The sequence below is a fragment of the Ambystoma mexicanum genome, chromosome 2q, assembly GCF_040938575.1.
Source record: "Ambystoma mexicanum isolate Mex_15411 chromosome 2q, UKY_AmexF1_1, whole genome shotgun sequence".
Taxonomy (NCBI): domain Eukaryota; kingdom Metazoa; phylum Chordata; class Amphibia; order Caudata; family Ambystomatidae; genus Ambystoma; species Ambystoma mexicanum.
In genome coordinates, this window is record NC_090924.1 from 309748265 (window position 1) to 309774752 (window position 26488).

Consider the following 26488-nt stretch of genomic DNA (forward strand, 5'->3'; position numbering starts at 1 on the left):
TTGTGATTAACTTTGCATGCATCTGGAGCAAGTGACTAGAATCTTGAGACGGAATGCAGGGCTTAGAATGTTTATCTATGAGTGTTTTCCAGGTTTCTCAGTTGTAAGGATGTAAGCACTGAGAGAGGATGCCGGTGGGTGTCCTATGTCCCCTTTTACTTACCTGACTCCAAGAACTGTATTTGACGTACCTGAACTTAAGTAAATAACTCAACAGTTCACTGGAGTGTCAGAGTCATTTATGGCCAGACCCTGAATTCAACACTGGCGACGAGGATGAAGCTGGCTGTGCTGGGGGGACAGCACCAAAGAGAGACACCCACCGCCCCCCTAAGAGAAGTGATTCTCTCTCAGGTAAGAGCGCTGGATGGCTGTGAGGCGCTGCAGGCGCAGTGAGGGCAAGCGTGGCCCAGACAGAGGTGCTATAGAGGCAGTGGCGCAAGAAAGGCCCAGGCAGAGGCGCTGCGAAGGCACTGGAATCAGAGAGCAGCCATGGCTGTCAACAGGTGCTGCAAAGGCAGTGAGGTACTGCAGAGGCAGTGGAGCGCTGTTATGTGCAAAGAGGTGCTGCAGAGGCAGTGAGTTGCTGCATGAGGCAGTGAAGGATCGCTGCTTGAGGCAGTGAAGAGGTGCTGCGAGGGCAGTGAGGCACTGCAACAGGATGTGAAGAGGCGCTGCAGAGGCAGCGAGGTGCTGCATGAGGCAGTGAACGGGGCAGTGAAGTGATGCTGCAAGGGCAGTGAGGCGCTGCAAGATGCAGTGAAGAGTCGCTGCATAAGGGGTGCTGCAGAGGCAGAAAGGCTCTATATGGCACAGTGAGGTGCTGCAAATGTGAAGAGGTGCTGCAGATGTGAAGAGACACTTTGCTGAAGTATAGCGCTTTGCTGAAGTGAAGATGCGCTTTAGTAAGGGCAAATGATCCTCTATGTGATATGCTGCAGTGTGCACTGAGGTGCTGCAAGAGGCTGTCAAGCGGCATTGCAGAGTAAAAGTAATTGGACAGGAGGTCAAGGGAGCTGCTTAAAAGTGCCAGTGGAAAGTCAAGAGGTCCATTGGTTAGGAATGGCAGAGGCTGGAGTCTCAAGGAAGTGCTACAGGGAGCTGTGAGGAGCTGCAGTGGATTGGAGCTCAGTGTAGCGCTACAGGCGCTGTGAGGAGCTGAAAATTGAAGTGACTTTGGTTAAAGTTTAAATGAGAAAATGCTGTGTCAGGGAGTCACGTAGATGAACATTGCAGCGGTTGATGGGAGAAAGGTGCAATGGAAGCACCTTTGTTATGTGGCTGCATTACAGAAGGGGCTGGCTCCTAGTTTTGAAGTTTGGTGGTATTGGCCTGACACGTGGAGGTTGCTGGGTTCAGTGTATTCAGTACAATGATTGCTGGTAGGAATATTGTGTCTAACAAGTTTTCTCCACAGGTGGACTTTAAAGCTTAAAATTTGATGCACTATTTAGTTTTTGCTTTGACACAAGTGTGATGTTGGATGAGTGTCAAAACACATGTTTTTGGGAACTGGCTCTTTAACCCTACATTTTCCCACAGCACATTATCAGTAAAGGTCCTGCAGGCTTGAATTCTGGACATTGATGGGGCGTTTCCTTTACTTGGTTACCATGTTCAATGCTCAATTGGCCTATATGGTATGTGTGTGGGGAATGGTGGTTGTTGACTCAGGTGCAATGTCAATGTTATAGTGTTTAGCTCTTGTAAGAAGAGTGTGGTTTTAAATTCAGCTAAAACAATGTGATATATATGGCAATGCAAATGTAAACTACTCACTGGTGATGTAGCAGGAGTAGGGAGTGGTGCTGTGCCTGGATTTTTAGATCTAAGTGTATGATGTGTAGCTTCAGTGGATGTGGTGTGAAGGGAGTCAGATGAGATATAAGTGTTATGAGTGTTGATTATTTCTTCATTAGAGTTATTAAGTTGATAACAGTGCTCATCATTAGCTGTTCCATGTAGGTAGATTAATATGTTCTCTCCACAGGTGGACTATTCATTTTATTCCACAGATGGACATTAATGTTAATAGATTTTGAAGTGGTGACAAGGTCTACACTTTTGGAGTTGTTTTTGGTTATTGTGAAATGCTTTCTTTAATCTTTTGTTTTTCAGGTGGGACTTTACTGGACACATTTTTTTGATGAAATATTGATCTTGTCACTCATATTTTACTGCTGTTCTTGTTGTCCCTATGGAGGGAAGATGTGTTGTGATTAACTTTGCATGCATCTGGAGCAAGTGACTAGAATCTTGAGACGGAATGCAGGGCTTAGAATGTTTATCTATGAGTGTGTTCCAGGTTTCTCAGTTGCAAGGATGTAAGCCCTGAGAGAGGATGCTGGTGGGTGTCCTATGTCCCCTTTTACTTACCTGACTCCAAGAACTGTATTTGACGTACCTGAACTTAAGTAAATAACTCAACAGTTCACTGGAGTGTCAGAGTCATTTATGGCCAGACCCTGAATTCAACACCACTCCTAGGCTCCTCTCCGGCAACTATGTATTCCTTTGCCCCACCTACTCTAATGAGAATATTGCTCTATCCTGCAAGGCTAACCATTCCAGTGCTCCCACTGACCCAATGTCCCCGCACATTGTGAAGCACATAGCTCCCAGTGGTGTCCACATCTTACTTCCCTCTTCAACTCCTCTTTTGACAATGGCACTTTTCCTTCATCCTATAAGACAGCTACTGTCATCCCTCTCCTTAAGAACCCTGCTCCTGACAAAGTTCTCCCAGTCTCTCTTTTACCACACTATTTCAAAATCTTATAGCATGTAGTATCCAATCGACTCACTGACTTCCTTGATACAACCTCTGCGCCCATCTTCAATCTGCTTCCGACTTCTGCATTCTACTGAGACAGATCACCTCAATTTCAGCAACTTCATCTCTTCCACTCGGCATACAACCCTTTCATCTATTCTTATTCTTCTTGACCTCTCTGCTGCCTTCAATACTGTGGACCATTCTGACCTTCTCTCTACATTGTCTCTCATGGCATTAGAGATAAGGATCCCATTGACATTGAGAGATTAATTATAAAAGCCTCTATGTCAGCCGCATGTGGCCCTAATGGTCTCTCTATTGCAGTCCTGAAGAACAATGGTCATCAATGACATTTGTGATGTCATCTTTGATGTCATTAGTGTTAGTCTTAGCAGTACACGGTGGTGGCGCGAGTTATGGTTGCTTAGATTACCATAACGCTTCTACTTGTAACCATAACGTCCCTTTAACAACGTTTTTTCACTGAGTTTATATATTTATAGATGTATAGATTGCCTGAAGAACTATGGTTCGTTCAAGAAATTAATCAGGTTTTATTTCTTTTGAGAGAGCAGGAGAGAGCAAGAGAGAGAGACAGAGGAAGAAAGATATATATATATGGAGAGAGTGTGTGTGTGTAGGTGCGTGTGTAGAGAAGGGAGGTGCTGACTGCTGACTATTATGTTACTTGGATGTTGGAATTGTTAATGCTGTGTGTATGCTGCATCAGTGGAGAGTGGGAATGGTCTGATAGGCTCACCTAGAAATAGGAGGTGCCTTGTGGGTATCACTTTTGATGTACCACTAAATGATGTAACTCATTGTAACCAACACAAATATTTAAAACATGTCTTTGTCTACTCCACTGACTCTGGAGTATGTTTTGAAGAAAAAGTAGCATTCTTAGAAAAGAGACAAGATATTAAAACAGTACAGATGCTACTAGTTGGGACTAGGATGAGAACAATGTATGCAATGTAGGGATTATGAGCTTGTGTTGTGATCTACTTGTGATCCAGTAGCACCGTGAGCTGTAGAGTGAGGAGTACCGTGGGATACCATGGGTTTGGTTGAAGAATATTGTTATGAAGACGAAAGAGGCTCAGGTAAGTCTTCATATAGGTTATTTATTTAAGTAAATAGATGAAAAGACCCCCCACAGCTGAGGACCTTTCTGCTCCAGTGCAAAGATACCAACTGACAAACATAGAACATTGAAACAACATAAGAGCTCGCAGGTTGGTTCTATGACATCACCAGAGCTACTTGAATCAGATTAACATAGCATTCTAATACATGCCTATTATGCCTTACTCTCTGAATAAGCAACTTCACAACACATCTCCCCTTTTTATTTTTAAAGATGCACATGCATAACTCCATTCCTCACCTTTGGCTCACCTCACCTCGGACCTCTCTTCACAGTAGCAACTCTATTTTTGTTCCAAACCTGACCACCATCTACTCGCACAGCACCTTTCATAACTGCAATTACTCTAACTGGGTCAGAATATAATGGCTCTCCCTTCCTCTTTATCACACCTTTCTTTATTCTTACCCAGTCACCTATTTCCACATGTAATTCCTTCCTTCCTCTCCTCTTGTTTTCTCTCGCAACCCATTCACTCTTCTTCTTTTTCATAACATGTCTCACTTGATCAATTACTACATCCGAATCTCTGCTCCTCCCTAACCATGGAGGACATGCCATAGAGGACGGTTTTCTACCCCTCATTAACTCAAAAGGGGACAATCCAGTGGCTGAGTGTGGCGCCATACGCAAAGCCCACATTCTATTTTGAATGGTTACTAACTTGTCGAAACCACACTGTTCACCCATTCGTACACTCTCCATCACACATCTATTCAACCTTTCTACCATTCCATTAGTTTCAGGATGATATAATGCTGCCCTCTTATGATCTATTCCACATTTCTTTAGATATGCAGGGAATACACCTCCCACAAATTGAGTTCCATTATCCGTGAGAACGCTTTCAGGTAATCCTTCCTTCGCAAAAATTTCCTGCAACATCTTCACCATGTTTTCTCCTGATACTTCACGAACAACCTTGAATTCTACCCACCTCGAAAATAAATCAACCACAAGCACCACATACTTTCCTCGTCCATATCCTAGCTCAACAGGACCTAAAATGTCCATTGCTATTTCACTCCAAACCTTGGTTGGAACACCTACATCAATGAGAGGTTGTTTTCTAGCTTCCACCCCTTTCCCACTCTTGATGCAAAACTGACATTCTGCCAGTCGATTCTCAACTTCCCTATCAAATCCCGGCCACCAATAATCCGATCTCAAACCCCCTTGGTTTTGGTAATCCCGATATGACCAGTATGTGCTAGTTCGATAATCCTTCTCCGTAACCCTGCCGGCACAACTGCTCTCTCCCACCTGAACATAACACCATCGATAACAGATAACTCATCCCTAACCTCCCAATAAGGTCTTTCCTCCTTGGCCATTTCAGATTTGTTGGGCCATAAGGACGTCAATACGTAAGTAATTACCCTGCTAATACTTACGTCCCTTCCAATCTCTGTTAACCACTCTTCTTTGGACACAATACCTTCAGTGTTTACAAATACCATTTCCATTTCCAGCTCCTCAATTGGCCCTTCCTGGTCTGCAACTTTCACCCTTGAGAGATTGTCTGCTAACCTGTTCTCCTTCCCGGGAATCACTTCCATAGAAAATGTGTGCGTTTGCATCCTGGTAACCCACCCGGCTACCCTGCGTGACACCTTATCCAAACCTTTACTCTCGAAAATAATCTTTAAGGGCTTATGATCCGTGCGTACAATGAATTTCATACCCCACACAAAATTCTTGAACCTCTCAACTGCCCAATAACATGCTAGAGCTTCCTTCTCAAGTACAGAATACCTTAACTCCGCACCTTTCAAGCCACGTGATGCATGCGCTATCACTTCTTCTGAACCATCATCCTGTTTTTGTGAAAGTACTGCACCCAGACCACCCTCACTGGCATCTACTGTGATGATGGAACACCTCTTTGTATCAAAACACCCTAACGGGCGGGCCATATCTATCTCTTGTTTGATTCTTGCAAATTCCATATCACACTTTTTGTTCCATATAAATTCAACTCCCTTTTTTAGAATCTTCCTCATTTCCAACACCTTTGATGCATAATTCATGACGAACCTTTGATAGAATTCCGTCATGCCCAAAAATGAACGCAGTTCACTTTTATTAGTTGGTTTTTCAATTACCTTTATCGAGTTTACAATGCTCTCTTTGGGTTTCACTCCCTCATGTGAAACTTCATGGCCTAAATAATCAACTTTAGAAACGGCGAATTTGCACTTTTCCTGCCTCAAAGTAATTCCTCTCTCCTCAAAAATCTTCAACACCTCAAACACTCTCTTGTCATGTTCTTCCAGCGTTTCCCCGCATACTAGAACATCATCTTGGAAACAAAACACCCCCTTCACACATCTGAGCAATCGATCCATCACCTTTTGAAAAACCGACGAGGCTGATGCTAATCCAAACGGCATCCTTCTGAACTGAAAAACTCCCTCGTGAGTGATGAAAGCAGTACATTTTCTACATCCCTCCTCTAACTCAATCTGATGATAAGCTGAAGCCATATCCAATTTTGAAAAGAATTTTCCCCGCCCAAGCATGGTTAACATTTCACACATGTTAGGCAACGGATGTCTGTCCACCATGACACATTTGTTGAGTTCACGCATGTCTATACACAATCTTAGATCCCCTGAACTCTTTTTAACAACTACTACCGGGGACACCCATTCAACACCTCCTGTCTTCTCAATTACACCCAAGTGTAACAACTTCATCAACTCCTTTTTGACCCCTTCCCTTAAGGACAATGGTACTGGTCTGAGTTTTGCAGCTACAGGTATACTGTTTCGTTTTAGAACAATTTGGTGTATAAACCCTTTCACTTTCCCCATGTTCCAATTAAACACACCTCTGTGCTCTTCCACATATTTGCATGACCCTACACATGGTTCTGACACCTGGAAAACCTGCTCACTTTTATTGGGATCTAGTCTGATGGCAAGATTTTTCTGCTCCCTCCATCCTAATAATGTCTGACCCCTTTTTGTTATATAAACCTTGCCTTTACATTTGCGTCCCTTGAACTCAATTTCGCTCCAGACATACCCCAATAAGTCGATCTTATCTTGATTATAACCACCTGGATTTATATCAGGTTTGGATAAACTGGCCACTTCTCCTTTCATGTCCTTCTCAAACACACTTTTAGGAACTAAAGTGATTTTAGACCCAGAATCTGCCATCATGGATATCTCATGGCCATCTACTCTGACTAATGCATATGGACGCTCACAATCATCCATGTTTTCGCTCTCAGACACAACATCGACAGTGTTAATGACAACATTCTGCAATGGAATGGACATTTCCTCTTCAGACGATCTTCCATCTTCTTCTTCATTTACATATAGGACTTTCCTTTGGTTACTCTGTCCAAATTGAAAGTTTTTACAGCAGTTCGCATAATGCCCCTTCCTTTTGCACCTAGCACATGTAGCTTTGCGACCCGGGCACACAACAGATGATGCAAAATGTGTGTTGCTAGCACAACGGAAACACAGTCTTTCCTCCTTCTTCTCAGTCTTCTGCACTGTCTCTTGACCTCTTTTCTCTTCTCCAACTCCACGACTTGGCTGCCGAGCCCTGGACTTTTTCTTTGGCTTCCCATCCGCCACACTTAAAACTTCAGATTTGTTCTCCTTAGTATCTCCTATCTCATTTTTAGATAACTTGGCTACACATGCTAAAGAATGTTCCACTCTTCTTGCAATGTCCAACACCTCATCTAGATTAGGCTCATCTCGCAGCCATATCTCCTCTCGAATTTTATTTGCTCTGCAATGTGTCATAAACTGATCGCGTATATGTTCATCAAATTTCTCTTGAAATTTGCAAGACAACGCAAGATGTCTCAATGCTGTTACATATTCTTCCACCGATTCTCCAGCTGCCTGCATACGCATGCGAAAGTTATAACGCTCTAATATAGTGCTGGTCTTTGGGTTGAAGTGCTTATCCAACTTCATCAAAGCCGCGTCAAACTCGTTCATGTCATCTCCAGAGCCATCACCATGGGATTGTGGGAGCGTCTCGTATACTCTTTGACCCTCATATCCCAAGAAATGCAGTAACAAAGCTAATTTTCTCTTACTTGAATACGATGTACCACCAGCTGCTTTCAAATAGTGCAAAAAGCCTTTGCGCCATTGGGCCCATAAAATCTTAACAGGTCCTGGAATTGGCATAAAAACTGGTGGACCAGCAATGCCCGGTAATCCTGTCATGTTGCTGAGAAACGCTTCTAACTGGGACAATGTACCGCTTTATGCACACTTGTTTACTGTAAGAAGAACGAAAATCTTTGCCAGCTCTCCACACTCGGATGATTTGAGCTGCGCGTTCTTCACCGTGTATACGGTATAGTTCTCTGCTGTGCCCTGCCCACTGCCTGCCCGTCAAACTTGGGTGTCTTCGAGTTCACAGCACGGAATCATTTCCGCACACGAACGTTGTGAGGCTCCTCGGCACACACGGGTAAGCTGATTCTTCGCTTCTGCACTGCGGGGCAGCAACCCAGTGCTGGTGGGCTAACGCACTCCTCCCCGTAATGTACGCACAGGGAGTTATGGTCCGGCCCCGAAAAGTTCTCGTATAAACACGACAGCACTGCGGGCCTCCGCTACGCTGGCAGGACAGCGCGCGCGTCACTTACTTGGCAGTGGGCGGCCGGCTGACACTGGGGATTCGCATTTGGATACCTCGTTCACAGGCCCCGCTCCTGCACAGCCAAAAGATCAGGCGGTCCGGATCTCCAGACGAGATCAGCAGGGAAGACACGGCGCTGAGAGCACGACGCTTGAAGCTCCCTCGGCGGCCACTCAACGCTAGGGTTAGCGGAGCGACTTACACACAGCTGACAGATCGTGGGGGGTCTCCTAATCATCCCATCCTCGTCGCCATTGTTATGAAGACGAAAGAGGCTCAGGTAAGTCTTCATATAGGTTATTTATTTAAGTAAATAGATGAAAAGACCCCCCACAGCTGAGGACCTTTCTGCTCCAGTGCAAAGATACCAACTGACAAACATAGAACATTGAAACAACATAAGAGCTCGCAGGTTGGTTCTATGACATCACCAGAGCTACTTGAATCAGATTAACATAGCATTCTAATACATGCCTATTATGCCTTACTCTCTGAATAAGCAACTTCACAACAAATATCTTAACATATTTTGTTTTGTGTGTGAAGATGTGACAGAACAGGGGTTGTTTTATCTGCTTTATTGTCCATGGGAAGAAGGCGCATGGTAGGAGTTGTTACACAATTCATTGGTAGCTGTGAAGTGTGGACAGTATTGTTGTGCTTTGATGTTTTGCTGTTGCTATAGGTGGGGGTGTCTGGAGGATGTCTGTATTGGCGATGGTGCTGTTGTGGGCAGGGCAAACCTTTTCTGTTTAGCAGTTCCAGGTCTGGGTCAAGACCAACTGCGGTGGATCGTCTGACTTTTTTTTTAAGTCTCAGAGCATTCCAGCAGAGACTTAAAAAAAAAAGTCCAGCACTGTGAGGGCTGTGTAACTCACGGCAATGGGCATAATCGATCAAGAAGAACATGTCTGCCTTTCTGGAATGCAATGTACTGTGGCTGTGACATGCATCTTAGGGGAACTGAAAGTGAGGTCAGACTATTATGTGTTGGAAAGCATGAAGGATAGCTGCATTCAGATTAAGCATGGGAAAACCAATGGAGGGACATTTGGGCCTGAGCGACCAATGATGGTGCAACATGTTAATGAGCTTTGTGGCAGGATGGTCTTCTAGTACTCTTTCTATTGGGAAGGTGGCATCATTTCAGTGGTGTGTGGCGAACAGTCGTAGGTTTAAGGATTGTCATTCCAGTAGAACAGTTTGCATGTCCGTGGAGAGCAGAATCAGTGACTCTGTCTCATTAATACTTGACTAAAGTGGTTTTAGGTTTGCTTCTTTATCTGATAATCATTGGAATACGACTGTTTGCCAAAAGGTACTAAACTGTTAGTGGAGTATCATATCTGGACCTGCTACTGCTAAAGGGGAAGCTCTGCATTTCTGGTTTCTCCATTTAATTAAAGAGGGTAAGTCGTATCATACTTGTATGTGTATCATACTTGTATTTCTAACCCATAAGGGAGGCCCTCTCCTTGTTTACCTATGTAAGAACAGGGCAACATGGAGAATTGGAGTCAGAGGGGGCATGTAATAAGAAATCCTGCTCTCACAAAGCATTTAGGTTTTGTTGCTGAAGATGAAGAATGAATAGGTCATGGCCGCTTCTCATGCCTCTTCTATTTGATGTCATTCTCGATGGGATAGAGACAACTGTGATATATTTAAATTATCCTTGAATCATCCTCTAGTAAAAGATATGTTTAATATTGTATTACCTTTCAAAATATGTAATATTTAGATGTATGTTAGTTAAAGTAACAACAATTGCAAGAATGATTGTAACATTGCTTATTAAACTATGTTATTTTCCTGCAAACCAGAATGATGACGAAACGCTTAAGCATTACATAATTGTGCATTTGCAAAAGTCTCTAATTTATGTTGCTTGTGCCTGTAGGACCACATATACCCAAAGGAAACACAGCCATAATCTTTCTGTACTAATACACTATTTTGTACATGAACACAAATGAAACAACGTTGAAGACTAAAGGCAACTTTTAATAAACCTCTGTTTCCCATACAGGCACACTATGTTACGCTTCGAATCCCTTAGCATGGGTGGACATGTACCTAAAACAATTCATTCAGCTGTCTAATATTCAAGATCTTGTTAAGTTCAACCAAGTCTTTGAAAAGGTAGGATTGTTTTAACCCACCATCAGATATTTCATGGAACCATTATTGAAAGACTAAGTATTTATGCATTTGCCTATTTCATAATATGTTTTTTTTACTTGTGCTTGTTAGGGCAGTTATACAATGTCTTAATAATCTCACTTACAGTATTGTTTGACATTGTGCACTAAATGTGAAAGCTTCACAAAAATTGATTGGCCTTAAAGGGAAAATAAGTATATGATGGTCACTGTAGTGTCTAACAGACACCTAATCCACAGTCTCCTTTCCCCATAGTAATGGAATATGAGGTTGGAGGTGGTGGGACCATAGAGTGCTCTGTACAGCTTTTAAAAAAATCAGTGATTCGCTTTAAGAGAGCCAGAGTTTGTGAGCATGTCACAAAACCATGCCTGCATCTGCCACTCACATACTTCCAAGGACCGCACTCTAGTCTTTTTCTAAGAGGCTAGAAATATACTGGGAATTTTACAATGGACTGAGGAGATGGGTGATATGGGCAAAATGGTCTATGTACTAGGTCTACAGTAAGCTGTACAGTGATAAACGTATACTTAATCTTGTGTCTGGTTTGCTTATCCCCAAAACATTAAGGGGCTGATTCATGGAATTATTTGCGCTGAAAAACGGGGATTTGTGCGTCATTCTGCCCACAAATACTTGTTTAACAAATGGGGATTTGCGGGCAGAATGGCGCTCAAATCCCTGTTTTTAGGCGCAAATAATTCCATGAATCAGCCCCCAAGAGTTTACCCACATACTAATGTTTGAGTGTGAAGAGGCATTTGCTTATTATAACATGCTGTAACCAGCAAATCAAGTTTCTAAGTGTCTGCCTTGGACTTTCTAACTAGGAAATAGTGGTTGCAAAAAGCATGTGGAGTAGCCAGCTTGAGAACATCTAGCAGGGCATGGGGCTGGAAAGCCACATAAGCAGTCTTAACTTTGACAGAATGAGCCCCAATATTTTTAGGGTGATGAGATGCATATTTCTGTGCAACAGAACCCAACCAGCATGAAATGGAGCACCTGGAGGATTGGATTGTTGACTGCTAGGCTCGGAGCTACAGAAAAATCACTAAGATCTGTGAGATTTCGTAGGGCTCCGTGTCTTAAGGGGAGAGAACTTTGGAGCCCACAGAACATCAAGAGATGTCCCCATCTGGGGAGGAGTGTAAAAAGAAGGCAGATAATCATATCTTGAATCAAATGAACATGAGATTACATCTTCACAAGAAATAAGGAGTTTGACCAAAGTACTACCTTATTTTGATTGGAACATAGTAGAAGGTTCATCGGTGTAGAGGGCCTCATTTTTTACTGTGCATTTGTCTGATGTAACTATCAACAGAAAAAAATTATTTGAAGAATAGACAAACTAATGTCAATGATGGCCCTCTGCTTGAAAGGCTATGGGCAAAATGGGCAGAACAACATTGAGAATTCAACTTAAATAAGGGATATTTACGTGAGGAAACAAATGGATAAGGGAATTTAAGTGTCCCCTTACAATGAATTGAGGAGTGAGCGCAATGTTAATACAGGCCATGTAGCAACGAATGAAGACTTGCAGAGTGGACAGAGGGTTTTCAGTTTGAGGCAGCTTTCAGCATCTCTCAGCTTCAAGTATGGCCCTCGAGTTTCTTGCAGCAAAAAAGATCATGTAGCCATCCTACTGATCTGGATTTTGAGGATCTGATTGGGGGACTAGGAAAAAAGGGGAAGACAGAGACAAATTGCTGAGGAGGCATCAGCATGTTAAATGATTCAAGCTCATTCACAGATGGTAAACATTTTGTAATGGAGGGGCACTAATATTTTCTCTGAATTAGTGTGAGCAACTAAGCATAGCAAGGGAGATTCAAGTCACGTAGGTGGTTTCAGGGGGATTCTCCACTGAGAATTGTTATTTAAATAATGGGCACATTTTGAGGAAAATAGGTCTATACAATTTATAATCGGTACTGTAGGGTAACACATGAAAAAATCCATTGTATGCCAGGTCACCAAGAAAACAATAGAGGGTCGTAAAACATTTTCATGATGCTGTGCCCTCAATATATAGCAGCATTCTCACTGTAAAGCACTTTCATGGTGCTTTTCCCACATTATAAACCAGTCATCAGTTCTACTTTAGCACACTTTTATAATGCTGCACAGTAAATGCCAGAATTCCCATTGTAAAATATGTTGTTGTTGCCCACAATACATGCCAGCCTTCCCACTCTGAAACATTTTCTACATGCTACGCCCACAATATACACCAGCATTACACTGTAAAACATTCTCATGGTGCTGTGCTCACAATACATGCCAGAATATTCACTATAAAATATATATTTTGTGAAACATCATAATACTGTTAGCCTTCTCACTGTAAAAGAATGTCATGTTGCTGCACCCGCAAAATATTATATCTTTCTACTTGAAATCACTTTCATAATTCCACACCCACAATATGTCAGCACTGCCCCTGTATAGCACTTTCTTGAAGCTGTGGCCACAATATATATATAAGGATTTACCAAAGCCGTTTTGTATCTCTGCACCGACTATGGTGTTCGTAAACTCAAAATTCCTGACTTCCTTGAAGATAGAAGACACACCAGCAGATGATCCATTCCTCAAGGTTGTGTATCTAACACCAGTGATGTGGTAAGGCTATTCAAAATGAGCAGTTGTCCTCACAGTTCTACAGCGGATAAGAATAATTACCAAATAAAATAGGTTTTCTGGAAAAGCTGACTGTTGCAAACATATCTTGCTTTGATATGTGTTTTAGAATTGCCAATGTTTAGACATTCAGGGCCAGATTCTCATAAGGTAGCAAAAATGAAAGGAGTGCAGAGAAAGACCTTGTTTCATTTGCAATACTTTTGGAAATGCTCAGGTCACCTTATTCTCAAAGATGACTTGAGCATTACAGGAGGGGCTGGACAGTGATGCAAAGATGCGCTGCCCAGGCCCCTTGCATTCATTAGTGTTGGGAGCGTGCTTCTGGCACAAATGTTCAGTTCAGTTCAGATTTATTTTGGTAACAAGTACCATAAAAGCACAATGCAATATAATTCATAATACATTGAAACATCACTCAGTGCCATAATACATTAAAAAAAATGAAATTACCTACAAGCCAACCCGACTGCATACAGTACATCATCTCATTTCATTATCAATATGACAGGCTCCCAGCAACCACGTGGTTCTTGGCAGCGCATTTCACAGAGACAGGTCCATTCTTTGCTAGACGCTGTTCTTTAATTGCAGTTTTTGCACTCTTTAGCTAATTTGCACACTCCAAATCGAGTTGATTGTTGTCTGCCGTATAATCACAGCATGGTCTGTTTGAACGGTGCTGTGCTGCGAACCACAATCCCCAGAGGAATTGTAGTCCGCGTGCCCCTTTCTATGCGCACCGGCACTGACCCCATGTGTATCACTTCTGCCACTTCTGACTGGAATGAGTGGAGGTGAAAGCAGATTTAGCACTGACCGTGCCGTTCTGCCGATTGCATGTGATGCTCTTCCCCATGGCCACAAGCCAAAAAGGCAAGTCCTGGATGTATTGAGAATGCGCACGGGAGGGTTCTGTAACCAGAAACGCCATCCTGCCAATCAAAATGTCTCTTCTCAACACCAGATCGCTAGATGAGCATGCAAGGGATAAGCTGAAGCCGTGCAGTGACAGTGTCCCCTAGGACAGGATATCTCCACCAGTTTTAGCAAAAGGTATAGGACAAAGGAGTAATATTCACATCCAAATTCACAAGTCACTGTATGTGTGGCAGTTAAATATTGTCATAGATGGCCTCAAGAAAACACCAAGAATGCACCAACTTGAGAAGGGGCTCCCTCGTCTTCTGTGGGCATTTCCATTCCTAGCCCAGGCATCCAGAAACCCCAAGGTTGTCACTGGAGATCGTTAACCCTTACATCCAAGGGTCTGGCTGGCTATTAGTGGGGGCCTAAAGACAATCACCCAATATGTTTTAGTCCTTCCGTAGTCTTCCAGATGTATCCTAACCTGGGGTCTAACAATAAGAATAAGCAAACTCTTGTACTCCTTGTCCTGATGTTTTGTTATTCCTTTCATTTTCTCCTACTGTCCTCCCCTCTTCCTGCTCCCACTCTCTCTTTATCTCTATTGTTGGTCTCTGTGTCCCTCTGATGTCACTCTGCCTTGCGTCTACTTCTACTCTCCTTCAATCTCTACTGCTCTCCTTTCCTACCATTATACTCTCCCCTACTAAAACTCCCTACTCTTCCTCATTCCACTCTACTAGTCTCCACCACTTTCTCCTCCCACGACTCTCCACTACCACTACATTCCACCCACACCTTCTCCCACAGCCACCTTCCTTTCATTCTCCCAGTCAGCTCAACCAAATTCACTTACACCCACACTCCCTCACTTAGTCTCACTCATTCACCTTACAAACACTATCACTCTCAAGTACCACTTTCTCTCACCAACCAACCAATAGCTCACCTTACCTATGCTTTCTGCAGTCCTCCTCTACGCTCTGGTGCACCATCCTTCCTCCACCAGATGTCTTTGTCTTCCTTCATGGACCTCACACGAACAACTCACACTGCCTTGATCTTCCTGCCCTCCTTTAGCCTCTCACTACCTCTTCCATTCGCTCTCGGACTCAGCTAGTCCTCTGGCCCAATTGCTGACTTCCTCTCCCTGAAGTGTCAGGTTACAGGCATCAGAAAGCTGCTTGAAAGCTGTGCCCCCTCTTGGAACACAGTCCGCCCAGCGTTCTACCTTCGTTCTTAGGCAGAATCACCAACTTGAAGCATTTGTCACTGTGTTCTAAACTTAATATTATCTTGAATTGATCCGTTTTATTCACCAGTCCTGCCTATTATGTTGTGACACTTGTGTTACCTTTTCTTGGTCCATACCCATCTGGCTTTTTTTTGTTTCATGTTGTATACTTTGGTGTTGTTTGTCTGTATGTGCCATTATGCCTCTGGGTTTATTGAGTGTAGAATAAATGTAATAAAGTAAAGTAAAGTAAATAAAGGCAGCTCACTATAATCAATGTCAAAGTTTGTTTGTGGGTTGTATGGCGCCTCCAGTTTGCTGTTCTGTCTCATGCAATTTTCTGCTGTCTCTCTGCTTGTCGCTGTCTTTCCTATTGCTGAGCCATCTGATTGGGTCTCTGCCGCAAGTAATACTGGTAATTGTGGTCCTATAGAACAAGCAGAATTGGGAAGGTATTGGGTATTGGGAAGGCAAAAGTGGTACTTTTTACCAGATACATGTAGAAGGGATAAGAGACTTGGGCCCCCCCAACTGCCTTGGCTTGCCTCTGAGTCAGGACTGGATCTGGCAAGTACGTTGGTAGGCCTCTTGCACCAGGTGGAGAGGGGTTCCTATATCCTCTTGACAGGGTCAGATCCCTTAGCCTGTCACAGTATTTCCTATAGAGACAGTCACTTATAGATTAGCCATTAGGTAAGGCAAGCTAGTTAGGAGTACAGGGATAACTTAAAAAACCTCCATTTTGGATGGCCTTGTCTGCCCAGCTTGACACCTCAAACTTGCCTGGTTCGAATCAGTTTTCACTGATCTTTGATCAGAAGTAGCTATCACGAAGGACATCACTGAATCGATCTGAATGATACGGCTTCAAGGTGCATAGACATTTCTACAAAGTGAATTTCTTTTGAAAGTGATGGTAGATGGAAGGAAAGACTAAAAAAGAACATTGTTTAGCTCTTTAGGTATCTCAGCTATGGCTTATACTTGGGTTGGGAGCTCTCAACAGTAGGCATAAGGATGACAATCTTGCCAGACATACTTATAGATGAGTAGGGCATTCTAGTTCTCCAGCATTGGATCTTTTGTAGATTCACATGCTGTAAGAATATTCCCCAACATCAGGCTAGGAATCCTCTGTAACATAGGGCAGTTTATTAAAATCAAATAAAAACTGCAGTCTCTAGCAGAGTCATTTTGGGTCATATTGCCCCATAGCCGATAGACAGGACCTTAGCTCCACCACTGGAGGCCGTCTTCAGATTTTCTACCACGTTATGTGTTGGGAGTCCTCAGAAATCACTCTAAAAATTCTTTGACATTTTACCCTGCTTTGTTGCAAATGTTCATATTTGTTCTGCTTTGTGAAGACCTTTGCCGCCAGCACCTCCTGGGGTTGCTCCTGTTCCAGCGGACGTTGCCTCCTAGGGTGGATTTTGACTTTTTTTCTGGTCGAGGCCAGCAACCCTCCATGGCGGACGCCAAAAAGAGAAGTCTCTTCAAAGTCTGTGAGACATTTGGCCTCAAAATTGTCTACATGGAGGACCTCTTGGCGATTGTCAACTGCCTGTACCTGTCACATGACATACAGGGTTGTTCTATCTGTCAGTAATTTTTTAATAAAAACGCTCTGGCACCGTCATCGCAAGTTGGTGGCATGCCACGCTGATTCGGCTGGTGCTTCTGACTCAGTGTCAGTCCATAGTTATGCCTCCCTCAGACAGAGCAGACCCCTAGAGGTTACTCCCTCTTCCAAGAGGTTGAGATGCCATGAGGATACGTCCTGTGTGAAAAAAGCTAAAGATGTTCAGTCGGCCTCTGCCTGGGATGCCACAGCATTGACATCGACAACAGCGTCGATCACTACTTCCACTTAGATTTCAAGGCCTGTTTCGTCGACGGTACACCAGTCCAAGTCTTCTGCGTCATCTTCAAGGGAGCCCTCCTTGTTGACAACGACAACAACAAAGCAGGTCAGATCTTCCTTGTCCACGACGCAATTGATGATCCAGGTCTGATCATCTTCTTCATCCTCCACTCTGTCAATGATCCAGGTCAAATCCTTGTTCCGTGACTCTGTCGATGTTCCACAAGGTCAAGTATTCCACACCGTCAACGACTCCGTCTACGACTAAGACTACATCCAATACCTTGTTGACGATTACCATCTCCCTGTTGTCAATTGCAGGCCTCCCTCAGCCTCCTTTGATAATGGAAGCCTTACCCAAACCTCCACATCGGTTTCATGTGGCCTCTGGTGTTACTCATGCTGTACCGAGTCTGTCGACAGTAGCTCCTAAAGATATTCTTCAGCGAGTCATCAACACCGAATTCAAAGGGCCAGAAGGGGATTTTTCTAATGGATTCTTTGCTCCCACGGAATCCTCATCTATGATAATACCATCCCTGCGCAGCTGTTTTCTGGAATATGTTCTGCTGCTAGGGGGCACAGCGTAGCTCCACGTCGGCTCCATCTGATGCCCCTACACACCAGTGCCGGATATGACATCAGGCCACTATATATAGCAGCGCTGCACCCCATGACCTCAATTCCTTTTTTCCGCGCAATTTGTTTGCTAATCGGGAACAGGCTCATTGAGCTTTACTGTTTTTCTAACTAATGCCATGCCTACTCCATCAGAGTACTTGGAATTCAAAGCGTGTGCAGATTGCGGCTGGCAGATGTCGGTCTCGGATCCACACCAGATTTGTCTGTACTGCTTGGGTGAGGAACACAACACCCAGGATTGGGGGTCGGGCCAGTACATGCACCCGAAGGGTGGTGAAGATGATCACTTTCGTCCACAAGGTGAAGGGTGAGGCTCAGCGGCCTTGGTCGAGGTCGCACTGTGTGGAAACGGTGCTCCAAAAAAAGGAGGCTCCACTCAAGGAGAAGAAGAAACATCAGAAGAGGTCCCGCTTGCCGAGTGAGTTCTCGCACTGACATTCGTCTTTCTCTTCGAAGAAGAAGAGCCACCTCGCCAAGGATTCGCCTGTGCGGTCAAAAGAGGTACCTTTTCCAACCCAATCCTCCACACTGGAGGAATGGGAAAGTTTCTGCCTGAATATGTTGGACATCTTCTCCAGGGTGCCGACGGCTCCGGCCTCAGCAGCTATGGCATAGGCGACGGTGCTGCAGAATCCCTCTGTGTCTGTTGCGACCGGCAGGATAATCTCTGGAGACCACTCCCTCATGCCTAAAGGGCTCGAGCCCAGACCAGAAGGCCGATGTCGCATGGCACAGACATGCCCCGACTTCAGCGCCACAGCCTCAGCACCGACATCATCATCAGCGCAAATCAGCGCTGTGAACACAGCCGCTCCGCGCAAATACGCCCCACTCCCTATGGATGCTTTTATATCAAAGATGTACAACATCTATGAAGAAGATGGTGACCAGGTCCATTTTGGACTGAAACCTCTGTGCTCTAGGGAAGTGAGGGATTTCCCTGAAGAGTTCTACAGGCAAGGTGAAGATGTGTTGGCACTTGCAGAGGACCTGCAAGTTTGCCAGTCTTGACACCTTCCCGGAGATGGACCTTCAGCCAGTTCTCACCCCAGGAAAGCCTCAGGCCATGTTCCAGTGCTTGATGGCTAAAGTGGGGAGTAGTCTGGGATGGTCTGTTCCGTCCAGGTCCAAGGATTAGTACGAACCTTGTGAGATTCTGGATTAGGCCCCAAAGAAGGAAACGCTCATGCCCTTCAGTGTGGCAGTAGAACCACCTGTACTGGAGGTGTGGGAGTACCCGCCTCTGTTCCGGCTGTGGACAGAGACATGGCTTTGAAGCACTGCCTGCTCTGACAGACTTGCCCTTTCTCATGCTTCCAGGGAGAGTTTGGTGGTCCTAGCCGATGCGGCTAGCCTGAAGAGATCTACCTTCCCGTCCCTTCCACTGGACAGGGAAAGGTTTTATGCATGGGGCAAGAAGGTTTTTGTATCAGGCAGTCTTGCACTGTGGGCCTTCGAACTTTGCGGCCCAGTACATCCCCGAAGGGGAAATGAGGGACAGTTACCTGGTCTCTGATGGCAAGGAGGCGGCACCCCAAATGCTGCAAGCAGGGCTGGTCACAGGGCATAGTGTGGGTTGGGCCATGTCCACTAGCACAGTGGTCAGGAGCCCCACCTGCATGAGGATGTCAGGCTTTGCGACAGACGTCCATGCCAGACTGTTGGGACATACCCTTTCACAACAACAACCTTTTTGAAGCTAAGGCTGACAATGCCCTCCAGAAGGTCCAGTTATCTAAGGCAACAGCTGTGTGGAGGTCTGGACAGCAGCCCTTCACACAGCTGTCATCTCAAAGCAGGGGTTATTGCAGGGGTTTTTGCCCCTACATCGCCTTTGCCCCAAGGGGCAGTGGTCAGTCTTCCCTGGGATGGAGAAGACTCATCCAGGGTGGATGGGGAAGGGGTGCCCAGAGGGGTGGCGTTGCTGTGGCCTATGTTTGCACCACCTCCCAGTGCGCCAAACCTTAGTGACGTATTTTGCCATGCATCTCCGGTATGCGGAGAGGCTTTCTGCTTTCAGGACGGAAAAGTCAAGGACCACATCTGACGCGTGGGTCTTAGAGGGCATTACAGGTCATTCAACAGGGATGTTTCCTCCCATTTCTACAGCGCGCCTGGGACCACATTCCTTTGGCCACCCCATTCACTCTGGACCCCATCCTCCTGGAGGCGCTCTGTCAGCTTCGATCGAGCGATCAAGCTGGTTCCATGCTCAGAAAGAGGCAGGGGGTGGTATTCCACTTATTTTCTGGTGGCAAACAGGGATGGGAGCTTGCTCCCCATTCTGGATCTGCGGCTGCTGAACTTGTTTCTGCACAAGGACAAGTTCAAGATGGTTACACTGGCCGAGATTCTGCAAGCTCTCAATCTGCAGGACTGGTTGGACCTTCAGGATGCCTACTTCCACGTGCTGATTCACCAAAAGCACAGGAATTACCTGAGGTTTGTGGTGACCCACCATTATTACCAGTTCAAAGTCCTGCTGTTAGATCTTTCTTTCGGCTCTCATGGTTTTCACCAAGCTGCTGGCAGTGGTAGCGGCTCGAGTCAGGAGGGAGGACATTAATTTCTTTGCCTACCTGTATGACTGATTCGTCCGAGCTCACACACCAGATCTGGTGTCAGAGCACCTTCTCCAGACTTGCTCTCATTTGCGCAGACTGCGAACTTCAAAAGGTCTCCGGTTTTGCTGGCCCAGTCTCACCGATTCATCGGGGCAGTCTCGGACACTCGCCTAGAAAAGGCTTTCCGGCCAGAGGATCGTGTGGCAAACATCTTTCTGATGTTAATGTCCTCCAATCCCAGGAACAAGTCCCAGCCTCAGCTTTCCTGCTCCTTCTGGGACTCATGGCCTTCTGCATTCTTGTGGTGCCGGAGGCAAGGCTGCCCATGAGATTGCTTCAGTGGCAGTACTTGTAGGGTTAGTGTAAGCAGTTTCCTCGTTGCCAGTTTGTGGTTCCGGCGTGGGACTTGAATTTAGTTTCTTATGGATGCTCCATTTGAGCACCTTCATTCCTGCTCTATTAGATTGCTCACCCTTAAGGTGATTTTCTGAGTTGCCATCACTTCCGCGAGCTGGTGAGTGAGCTCCAGACATTGTCTGTTTGACCCCCCTATTTGTTTTTTTCCAAAGAGAAGGTGACTTTGAGAGTGAGGCCCTCCTTTCTACCTAAGCTGGTCTCAGATTTCCATCTCTCGTTTTGTGTTTTTTCCTCCACCTCACACTTCCAAGCCAGAGGAACGATTCCATTGGCTGGTCCCGGTTTATGCCCTTAAATTCTATGTCTCTCTAATGAGAGAGAGTAGAAAAGATGAACGGCTCCTTGTTGGTTACGCTGGTCCTCATGCTGGCAGGACTGTGACCAAACAGACTCTGTCCAGGTTGATCATTCTCTGCATCTCAGAATTCTATGATCTGGCTGGGAAGGATATGCCTGAGGTCTCAGGACTCATTCTACCAGAGGAGTGGCTGCCACCTCTGCCTTTCAGAAGGGAGTCCCTATCCTGGACATTTGCCAGGCGGCAACGAGGGATTCTTTGAACACGTTTGCTATGCATTACTGCATTGCGTGCCAGGATGCCTGTTTTGGTGGGGCACTTCTACTGAGTTTTCTGGTATAGGTGGTGTCCTTGCTTCCTTTCTCAAGATGAGAAATCCACAGGAGGAAAAAATTCATTACAAAAACAAATGCGTAACCTCTCGGTAATTTTCTTTCTAATGGCTGTGTTCTGGAGGCGAGGAATTCACTGACAGGCCCATAGGTCAGCGCTCACCCTCTAGAACATGTAAGACAAGATAGCTGCACCATGTGAGGAAAAGGGGTTCAGGATTCACTTACTCCAACATGACTCAATAATGAGGACAAAGTTGGCAAAGGGAAGTCCGTTTAATGACAAGTACATCAAACAGAGAAACGAATGGAAATCAGCAGCATTGTGATCACCTTTCTCGCTCCGACTTCCTCGAACTTCAGTCGAACCATCATTGTTATAGGCAAAACTCATCATCACTGACGTCTAATTCTATAAAAAATCATCATGCCATATAAGAAAGGTAACTTAAGTATAGGTGTTATATCTGTATATGATAATAGGGCATGCGGATTGGATAACTCTTATCGGGTGGGCGTCTACGCCCATCCCTCTACAACACGCCTGATAGACGTCACTACAACTACGACGTCTCATTGGTTCTACTATCTATAGGACTCCAGATAACTTGGTCCATTGTGATTGGCCAGGTTACACCCCTAGACATAAATTTCCACTTTTAATTAGCAGCATGCAGAATGGACACCGCTGTGCCTGGTTTCCCAAGTTTCACCCTGCCTCCCTTCCATCAATCAGTGTTTTAGGGCGATGTGTCAATTAGTTGGCTAAGGATGGCCTCGAAACTGTAGTCTCTTGTCAGGAAAAGTTATGGCATCCTCGGGTCCTGGATCACATCAGGCAGTGGTACTTCTTCGCACCTGGCTGGTCACGTGTCAGTTCACCATGAATCTGCTTCAGTTTCCAGCTTTTAGTGCATTTAATTCTGTTTCAGCCTCGCCACCTGCATGGGCCCCCCTTATCTTGACCTTCATGAGGCAGGCTGGTATGCTCTGAAGTTTGAGTCTTGTTAGCTGACGCTCTCCTCCCTTTCTCTGGTTGACCTCGATTTCCTAGGCATGAGCGACTCTTTGTTGAGTTTCGATTCCGCTCCTTCTCTTGCCTTTGGCTGGGTTACGAAACTTGGCCTGTCAGGCCTCTGGCCGCCTGGGTACATTTCTGCTTTTACAAAATGGAGTCGCACTTGTATAATGTGCCTTATTGAGGTAGATATATGGTTGGCACTTGCCGCTCTATCTTCTACTAAGCATTGCAAGCAGAATCGATTTCTTAGCATCTTGCGTTTCAAGCCTATTTACACACGTTTTACCAGGTCGGTTGCTTCCGTCTTGTCTCGTAGCACCGTTTCCTTACGTTTTAACATTGTCTCTTCCCTGTGTCCATTACATTTATTTTCGTAGTTACTCGCACTGGCGTGCTTGTCTTCGATAGCGCTTTTGTTCATTCACCAGTCTGTTCGGGCCCTTGAGTCATTTCCTCTGGCCTTCCATTAGGGCTCTTTGGGAATCTTCATGGACGGTCTGTAGGTACTCTTCGTTTCGTATCAGCGGCTGGTACGGCTGTCTGATAGGGTACCGTGCTGCCCAGGGTTGTCTGGTTATGGGTGCTTCAACAGGTATGGATCTTCTGATGTATACTGGGCAGAGTCCCAGTGCAGCTCTTTGTTGGTTCATTTGCTCCTCATACGTCACATACCTTGGCGAGTACGCTCCTGGTACCTCGAAATGAGGGGAAGGGGTGCAGGCCATGTCTGGGACCTCCTCTACAGCTGTTTCTCCCAGAGATTCCTCTTCACCCTCCCTACCTGCCCCTCTTGTGGTTTCTATGGTCCCTCAGCTTCAGAGTGCTAGGAAAAAAGGTGTGGAACTTAGGGGTTGGGCGCGATGTCGCTATATATATACTAACCCTGACGTTATATCCAGCTCATAGAGGTGTCGGACGGAGCTGACACAGAGCCGTGCTGCGCCCCCTGGCAGCAGAAAAGTGTACGCAGAACAGCTGTGCTGCAATGGGATTATCATAGATGAAGAATCCATGGGAGGGGCATCCATCAGAAAGGTTGTTACCGGGAGGTAAGTAATTTGTCCTTCCGATGACCACATGGAAGTTTTACATTCCAGTCCCAAGTCGGCCATGCAAGCGCATTGCATCGCCAGCCAACACCGCCATCAAGGCAACTTATGCCATGTCCATTCTGTCCAGATATGACAGGGAACTTTGGTTTAAACTGGGGCCAATTCTAGAATTTCTTCCAGGTGACAAGACGGATGAGGCTTTTGGCCCGCTTGCCGAAGGCAAAGCTGCCTCTTACCATGGAATATCAATGTCAGTTGATATTGTAGACACCGGCTTCAGGCAATTTGGTAACGGTGCTGTCTGCGCAGACAAGGTTGGCTTAAGGCCACCAATTTACAGGCAGAAGTCCAAGCGAAGGTGTTGGGCATGCCCTTTGATGGCATGGATCTGTTTGGCAAACCATTAAAGCGGACACAGAGACATCACGCTCACTTGGCAGGCTGCAACAACGCTGCCACTCCTTTCGTTCTGGGAAATCCTGTTTCTCAAGAGACTACAGGCCTAGTATCTCCATCATAACAGTCCCAGACATACTCGCCATCGGACATCTATATGGCAAAGTCTCAATCTTACAGGGGAAACCACAGCCCCTGTGGCTCCTCCCATACCAGGAGCCAAACAGAAAAACAAGCCTGACCTGTCTTGGGGACAGGCCCTCCACTTTAACACCACAGTGGAAGGGAGGTTTTCCGAATTCGTCGATCAGTGATGTGCCACCACGAAAGACATATGGTGTTATCCCTCATCCAGCAGGGTCACACGGTGGAGTTTGTAAAATGACCACCCGCAGTTCCTCCCTTACACAAGGTAGAGAAGAATGCCCCCTTACTACTAGAGGAAGTAAGATCACTCCTGTCAAAGGGTGCTATCGAAAAGGTCCCATTGGGCCAACGAGGGCAGAGAGTGTACTCCAGGTAATTTCTAGTAAAATAAAAAAGCTGGAGGCTCGAGACCCTTCCTCGACCTCTGCATCCTCAACAAGTTTATCGAGGCTCAAACCTTCAGGATGGTAACGCTTCAGCACGTCCTATCTCAGCTGTAGAAGCAGGATTTCCTGGCATCCTAAGATCTGGGAGATGGCTATTTCCACGTCCCAATTCATTGAAGGTACAGCAACTACCAGGGATTCACTGTGGCGGGTCGACTTTGCCAATTCAAGACCCTGCTTTTCAGTCTTCGCTCAGCCCCGAGGGTATTCACCAAATGCCATGCCCTGGTGGTGGCAAACTTTTGTCGCTCGGGAATCCACGTTTACCCGTACCTCGACAACTGGCTTGTGCAAGCGGATTCCCGTCCTCTGACTGCCTATCAAACAGAAAGGATGATCCTATGCTTACAGTCACTAGGGTTCTCTGTGTACTTCACAAAAATCCTGTCTGATCCCATCTCAGCATGCGCTATATTTGGGAGCTAGTATCAACACAATAGTCTTGCATGGCCACTCCCTGTGGGGAAAGGGTGCAGTCCATTCTTTCAAAGGCCCTTTTACTCTCCCGGATGATGTCGGCCACGGTCCATCACCTGAAAACCCTGTTAGGGATGATGTCTTTGTGCATTCTTCTCCTTTGGCATTGCAGGCTATGTATGCGGCCTCTCCATTAATTCCTCGATGCACAGTGGCAGCTTGCTTCGGGATCCTGAGAGGACAAGATTCTTCTAATGCAGCACTTCAGCAATGCCCTGCACTGGTGGTTGGTCGTGCCCATCTCGTTCAGGGTGCCTCCTTTCGTCTAGCTCAACATCAGGTCACTTTTATGACAGCTGCCTTTCTGGAGGGCTGGAGCGCACATACAGGGGATCTGCACACCAGAGGTCTCTGGACAGCGGAGGAGAAGACTCTTCATATCACTCTTCTGGAGTTAGGCACTGTGTTTTGTGCCCTCAAATCCTTCCTTCCGCAATTCAGGGGAGGCTGAAGCCCTGTGGCATTGGGCATTGCATCAGAACATGTTCCTTATTCCTTTTCATGAGCCGGGTATTCAGAACACAATGGCTGATTTCCTCAGCAGGGAACTCAACTCCTGCCATGAATGGGAGCTCCACGAGGCTCAGCTCTGCTGTATTTTCTGTCACTGGTGCACCCCAGAAAATGGCCTATTCGCCACACACAACAACAGGAATTGTATGGCCTTTCTCAGCAGGTTCCATCAACCGAGAGTCTGGGGGAAGCCTTCACGGTCTCCTGGGATGGGAAGTTCCTGTATGCCTTTCCTCCGATTCCCCTGGTGGCTCGGGAGTTCAATGTTTTCAGAAAACATCAGTGCAGACTGATCTTAGTTGGCCCCCGCCTGACCAAGACAGTTCTGGTACACCGACCTACTCGCCCTGTCTTCTACCCCACCAATGAAGCTGTTTCCTTTGTTCAATCTTCTGTCCAGGAGCGACAGTGCAGTGTTGCTCCATGACCCAGCCTCACTGAATCTAACGGCCTTGTTCCTACATTCTTAGGGTTGGGCAATATACTGCTACCACAGGACTGTAAGGACATTCTGACAAGAACGTGTGCTTCTGCTACGCTTGCCTGTTACAGGAGCAACTGGAAAAGTTTTTCCTGCTGGTGTTTGAGTCAGGGCCTTGACCCTTTCCCCGTACAACCTTATGATGTCCTGCCATACCTGCTATCATTGGCTAGGGTTGGTCTGGCACATTCCTCCCTCCAACAAGGTGCACCTTACAGCAGGTTCGCGTTATGCTTCCACGCCTTCTCTGTGGTCACAATAATTTATCAAGGAGTTCCTCAAAGGACTGCTCCATTCCTTCCTGGCTGTCTGTCGGCCAGCCCTAGCCTGGGAGTTATATTTCGTCCTCTCAAAGTTCATGGGTCTT

The 26488-nt window shown here is 45.7% G+C and overlaps 1 protein-coding gene across 1 annotated transcript in view; it reads left to right on the forward strand.

Annotated features, from left to right (window-relative positions):
• Positions 1 to 26488, forward strand: part of LOC138568695 (uncharacterized) — a 1243988-nt gene that overhangs the window by 148952 nt on the left and 1068548 nt on the right. Inside the window, exon 53 of the mRNA XM_069646472.1 lies at positions 10585 to 10697. Coding sequence (XP_069502573.1) covers positions 10585 to 10697 — 113 coding nt within the window. The remainder of the gene's footprint in view (positions 1 to 10584; positions 10698 to 26488) is intronic.